This window comes from Sinocyclocheilus anshuiensis, unplaced genomic scaffold (assembly GCF_001515605.1).
Source record: "Sinocyclocheilus anshuiensis isolate Anshui unplaced genomic scaffold, SAMN03320099.WGS_v1.1 scaffold67, whole genome shotgun sequence".
NCBI classification, from domain to species: Eukaryota; Metazoa; Chordata; class Actinopteri; order Cypriniformes; family Cyprinidae; genus Sinocyclocheilus; species Sinocyclocheilus anshuiensis.
Genome location: NW_015552546.1, coordinates 1,077,696 through 1,084,415, shown reverse-complemented (window position 1 = coordinate 1,084,415; position 6,720 = coordinate 1,077,696). Strand labels below are relative to the sequence as shown.

At 35.8% G+C, this 6,720-nt stretch overlaps 1 protein-coding gene across 2 annotated transcripts in view; it reads left to right on the top strand.

The window, feature by feature from the left end:
- LOC107664201 (arf-GAP with coiled-coil, ANK repeat and PH domain-containing protein 3-like) overlaps nt 1-6,720 on the top strand; it is a 77,844-nt gene that overhangs the window by 50,418 nt on the left and 20,706 nt on the right. For both annotated transcript variants that reach the window (XM_016454699.1, XM_016454698.1), the window contains exons 9-10: nt 1,004-1,078; nt 2,804-2,815. In XM_016454699.1, coding sequence (XP_016310185.1) covers nt 1,004-1,078; nt 2,804-2,815 — 87 coding nt within the window. The remainder of the gene's footprint in view (nt 1-1,003; nt 1,079-2,803; nt 2,816-6,720) is intronic.

The window sequence follows — 6,720 nt, the reverse complement described above, 5'->3', positions numbered from 1 at the left end:
GTGTATGTGTGTATATATATATATATATATATATATATATATATATATACATGCATATAGTCATTAATTCAGTTAATTCAGTAATACATGAATTATTTAAAATATTTTATTTTGCATAATTACCACCCAAAAAATTCAGCTATTCCTCTGCCTTTATCTGCATTTATCATTTAGTCTGTAATGTGTAATGCCATTTATTAAATAAGAAATTTTGTATTAACAATTTATAAAGCTTAATAAAATGAAAAGCAGTATGTAAATAAATAAATTATTAGTTTTTTTAATATTTATTTATTTTATGTAATTAAAAATGATATGCCAAAAATGTAAGCCATTTCTCTACATTTATAGTCCATTTATTTTATAGTTTATAATGTCATGTACAGACCTTTTATTGACATGACATTTTGTAAGATTTGAACATGAATGTTCTTGTACAGTGTAAATTGATTTTGTTTACTTCAAACTTTAAATAATTAAATAAGAATAAATAAGTTTTAATTTTGAGGTCACGCATTATTTTTGTTTGGAACATTGCCACTAACTCATGTGAAGACCAAGATAAAACTGAACAAAAAATAGTATAAAATGATTCTATTCAAGTTTAAAACAAATTTTAATGAAAAAAACGATTCAAATCAAATTTTTTGTCTCTGAGAAAAAACCTGGATAAATTTTTCAGCATCCAAAAAAGAAAAAAAAATCAACCCACCCTCAAAATAATAAAATACTGTGGCATTCAAAATGCGGCAAAAATGATGCTGTGTGTTTAAGCCCTGAAACACATTCGCCTCAGACCAGTTCTGATTCCTGTCTAATTAGTTCATCGATCAGCCACATTACATCACTGACTTTAGTACTTAACTTACCATCACATCTGAAAGTGCAGTGCTACAACGGACAAATAGACAACCAGTGCCTGTGGATAATAAACATGATCACGTTTTCCTAATTCACGAGACAACAACAAACTTGCAATGAGTGATTGTTCATCTTGTCACAGCTGGATCAACTGGTGATTGATTCAGCAATGGAGAAGAGAGAAATGGAGCATAAACATGCCACGATTCAGCAGCGGGTAAGAAACGGCACACAAACACATACTGTATAAACAACATGGTGTAAGAAAAACCCTACTAAAGATACTCTGACAAATACCACTGTTGACTCGTGTCTAATGCCAGAATTAGGCTGTTAAAGATGCTAATCCTCTGAAGAAAGTAAGTGTTCAGCATTCTTCACTCTGGAGTTAGTGACAGAGGATTATTCATGCTTTAATTGGACTAGTCCAGTTACTAAAAGACTAACTCTAATTCTAAGCACTGCAATCAAACTTTGCAAAACTAGGTTAAATTAGAAGAAAACATCAAGATAAAAGCTGTGGTGCTCATGCCGCGATTCAAGTTTGAGTCTGGCCTGCATCGTATTCCTAACTTCATCATGTTTTCTCTTCATTTTCGAAACATTAAAAGGAAGACAGAATGTGGACTTTAGCCCAGAGTTATTTAAAGATACCTTTTCAGTTTCCTTCAGTGTTTGTACTCCTGTTCTTCTGGCAGGAGTAGAAAAGAGCTTCTGTCCTCGAATGTTCCTGTTATTAATGATGTTGGGCAGACGGGAAGTGGATATATTTTGGGCGAACAGAAAATAGAGCTCGCTGAAGTGCTTTAGAAGATTTTCAGCAAGTGCTCTGACAGCTCGGCTTGTGTTTTCTGACAGCTTCTGACACCTAGTTCATCATCTTTCTGTAAAAACATTTATAGACAGATATCTACAACATATTTGCTCCTGTATCATGATTCCATGGACACCTAAACTCAGACTTTGCTGCAAAGCAGATATTTCTAATAATTTTTATATTCTATAATTAATATTCTATAATGCTTTTTAATTAATTATTTTACATTAATTTTAATTCTATAATTTATTATCTTTAATTATAATTTATTATTATTGTTGTTATTATTATTATTATAGACTTCAGTGTTATTTTAGTACTATTTATATACTATGATTTTTAATTAATTATTTTAAATTCATTTAAATTCTATAATTTAATGTCTTTAATTATAATTTATTATTATTGTTATTATTATTATTATAGACAGCAGTTATTTTAGTACTATTTATATACTGTTATAGCTAGCTTTTATTTTAATTTTAATTAAATGTTTAGTAATTTTATTATGTACTTTTTTTGTTATGTAATTTTTATTATTATTATCATTATTTTATATATTACTATTCAGGTTTAATTTATTTTTATTTCAGTTTTAGTTTTAGTTTAGTTTTTTTTTTCAGTTTTTAGTGCTTCTAAATAAACTCATTTCAGGTGATTTTTGCTTAAAGTTTTTTTTTCATCTAAATTAATATTTTAATTTATTTCAGATTTATTTGAATTAGCAAAAATGTTTGTTTTAGATTTAATTAAAGAAAACAACCCTGCAAAACAGACTATACTGTATACTTCAAATAAATTACATCCTTGTACAATTTGAGTTCCCTTGACAGATGCTTTTCAAGAGAAATGCTGCAAAACTCGATGAAAGAGATTTTTATGTTATTTTGTGAAGTACAAAATATTTTTAGGTTATTAATTTATCAGTCTACTGTAGGCAATTAATGGGAAATACTGAGTTTGCACTAAGCATAGTTAAAAACAACCTTATGAATTCAAAGCACTTTATTCTGGAAGTAAAGTTATGCATATTTTTATCCCAGTATAACATGTCAAATTATTTCTAATCTTAATTTTTTCTGTTTTCTTTCATATGGTGCTGGGATTGTCTTCGTCCTGATTTAGACACTGTTACAGGTGAGCATTTTACTCTAAACCCCATCAAACGTGGCTGTAAACATTTTTATGTGACTTTCAAGATGGAAGCTATAAATAATTCATCTGCGCTCAGATGGGTTTTTATGGGAAAAAAAAGTGTAGTTTTGCTCATAATTCTGACCCAAATCCTGTGTTGTGTAACTGATGATATAATTACAGTTCAGTGAGACTGATTGATTTGTACTAGACCTACAAACGTATCTGGCTTATGTAACGGCTGATGGCTGTCCCATCATCCTCTACTCAACACAGCAATTATTCAGTAGATGTTTCTCCCTCTATGGATTTTTTTCAGTTCCTTATTGCGGTTGATGAGAAGAGCAGACGTTTCTCTTTGTGCATTGTTTAAGAGATGCTTTCTGGGACTGCTTTGGATGCGGTAGATCTCAAGAAACGCTCGCGATCCATCACAGCAATTACCCACAAACCGTGGTGACAGTACTGGGCTGATGACATCAGAGAGGAGCATATGGTCTCAGAGCCACTTTCAGGAGAAACTTACCCATAATTACATATGTTGTGATTTTTAAACCACAGAAGCCTGTTCTGTTTCTGGGTAATTGTCTAAGCTCATATCATCCTGTCTGTCACAAATCCTCTGGTAGTTCTTACGAAACTGCTTGAAAGTGTTATGAAGTGTCTCTCTCACCGCAAATCTGTCCCTGAACATCAGTTAAACCCATTATTGACCCACAGGAATCGCTGGAAAGGGCAGAGCCTAATAGAATCTGAGTTACAAACAGGAGGACGTGATTGAAATGGATATTTTCTATTAGCCTAGCCTAGCTGTTTTGGATGAAATGCAGTGCAATACTGTACATTTTTGTTCGATTTGTAACAACTGGCAGTGTAAAAATGGGCAAAAATCTGATTTTATTGGATAAACATTATTGTTAGAAGTAGATTTTTATGTTTTGAGAGAATGTGAGTGGTGTAAAACCCGCAGTCACAATGCTATGGTGTTATTTGTGGTTGCCAGGGTGTTGGTATGTGGTTACTAGGGTATACTGAATGGTTGCTAGGGTGTTCTGAGTGGTTGATTACTGATCCAAGTCAAAAGAGCCCACCTAAAAGTCTCTTTCTGGATAAAGTGTTTGCTACAGTGTTCTGAGTGGTTGCTAGGGTGTTCTGAGTGGTTGCTAGGTGGTTGATTACTGGTCCAAGTCAAAAAATCCACCCTAAAGCCTCTTTCTGGATTAAAGTGTTTGCTATAGTGTTCTGAGTGGTTGCTAAGGTGTTCTGAGTGGCTGATAGGTGATTGCTAGGGTGTTTTGAGTGGTTGCTAGGGTGTTTTGGGTGGTTGCTATGTAGTTTCTTAATTGTCCAAGTCAAAAGAGCCCACCTAAAAGTCTCTTTCTAAAATAAGTAGTTGCTAGGGTGTTATAAGTGGCTGCTAGGTCGTTGCTTACTGGCCAAGTCAAAAGAACCCACCCTAAAGTCTATTTCTGGGTTAAGTGGTTGCTATGGTGTTCTGAATGGTTGCTAGGGTGTTTTGCATGGTTGCTAGGGTGTTTGAGTGGTTGCTAGGTTGTTTATTACTGGTCCAAGTCAAAAAAGCCCACACTAAAGTCTCTTTCTGGATTGAGTGGTTGCTATGGTGTTCTGAGTGGTTGCTAGGTTGTTGCTTACTGGTCCAAGTCAAAAGAACCCACCCTAAAGTCTCTTTCTGGATTAAGTGGTTGCTATGTTGTTCTGAATGGTTGCTAGGGTGTTTTGAGTGGTTGCTAGGGTGTTTTGCATGGTTTCTACGGTGTTTGAGTGGTTGCTAGGTCGTTGATTACTGGTCCAAGTCAAAAAAGCCCACACTAAGGTCTCTTTCTGGATTAAGTGGTTGCTATGGTGTTCTGAGTGGTTGCTAGGTGGTTGCTACGGTGTTCTGAGTGGTTGCTAAGTGGTTGATTGGGTGTTCTGAGTAGAAGTCTTCACGGGTCCAAAAATTCGTACCCAAACCCGAAGAGACCCGTAAATGTGCTGCACGGAACCGATCGGCAAATTGCACAGCAAACTGCTATTAACAAGTCAATAAACAAGTTGCAAAAAAAAAAAAAAAACTTTTTGGCTTAACTACTGTTAGTAGCCTAGCCTTCTCCCTGACTGCGATGTATTCAATCCTCCTTGCCAATAAATTTCCATCGATGTTAGGCTGTTTCTCTCTCTTGCAGACTGAAAGAGCCTTCTTAATCCACTCATTATTCCAGCTTCAAAAGTCTACTTGCTGTCACGGTCAGTGATGGATGACTAATACTTCGCAGTTTATTTTTTCTTTTTTTTCTTTTTTGCATCTCGAGCCAACTTCGACTGTTGCGTTTACCCTTTTGAACTACAATAAAGAAACTTTTTGTTGGTTGTAATAAAGACTCAGAGCTATTATTTATAGCAAAAATCGCACAGAACAAGAAGTGGGGTCACGCGTGTTTCTTTTTTTTTCACCTTATTTCCCGCTCACACTTTTCTCATCCTAATTTTACAAGTTGCAAGTTACAAAACATATGCAAAGTGCTGACTGTCACTGATCACTGGCGGGTGCGGTGTTCTCCGATTGACTCGTGGAATTACCACACAATGTTAAACAGACCCGGGACCTGACCCGGACTCTGCTGCTGTGGCGGCTGAGGTCACGCAAATTTTTTCTTATTGCCCGATCACACTTTTCTCATCCTAATTTTACAAGTTGCAAGTTACAAAACATATGCAAAGTGCTGACTGTCACTGATCACTGGCGGGTGCGGTGTTCTCCGATTGACTCGTGGAATTACCACACAATGTTAAACAGACCCGGGACCTGACCCGGACTCTGCTGACCATTTAAAATATAGACCCGAACCCGTACGGGTCCCGGGTCCTCGGGTCCTCGGGTCCTCGGGTCTCGGGTCCTCCGTGGAGACCTCTAGTTCTGAGCGGTTGCTAAGTGATTGTAAAGGTGTTTCAAGTGGTTGCTACAGTAGGTAGTTGCTTACTGGTCCAGGTCAAAAATTTCACACTAAAGACTCTTTCTGGATTAAGTGGTTGCTAGGGTGTTTTGAGTGGTTTCTAGGTGGTCTCTATGGTGTTCTGAGTTCTCAATTTCAAATAAGCAGAAGCAACTGTACTGGTTTTGTTCTGACTGAATACAGTTGATAGTTCCACGGTGAGTTATATTGTCTTTCTGGCATAATTATCAAACTATTATTTACTGGTGTTATTAGTGTTTTGACAAACTCGCTGCTAACTCATGAATAACTGTGGGTTATTTCAAAACCGAAGATATTTACATGTGAGTTACAGCTGAAGATCTGCAGGATTGCAGCCAGTCGTCTCTAAAGGAACAGAGTGGCACCTAGTGTGTGATGTTTCACAGACTGATTAATTATATGGTGTTTCTGTAATTACAGTAGATAGTGATGGTATTTTTTACAGTATCAGATGAAGTGAGCGTGATGTTCTTGAAGTCTTCATTGATGGCCAGCAAGTCAAACTGCAGTTCTTACAGCTTCACAGCACTTCACCACAAATAAGACGCCCTAAATTTGAGTTTTAATATTTCATCCTGTGTTTTTATCCCACTGGAATACTTTAAATTTTGATAGACTTTGTAGTTGAAACAGACGATGGCTTTTATAAGCGCACACGTCATCGGCAGCTCCTAAAATAGCGCCGCTTGTCTTCTGCAGTCTTACAATGTTTTATGAGATGCTGCACAGAAGATTCTTCAGCCACAGCTGACAGGTATTGAAATATTCTGCTTTTTAATTACATTTTTTCGCATTTTGGTTAATTGCTCTTTTAAATGATGGTGAGAATAATTTTTACACTGGAGGTCAAATGAAGCTTAGTTTTGTTGTGACAGGCTTGATGGGTCATGAACTGAACATCAATGATTTATTAAATAATAATGTTTTTGCTAT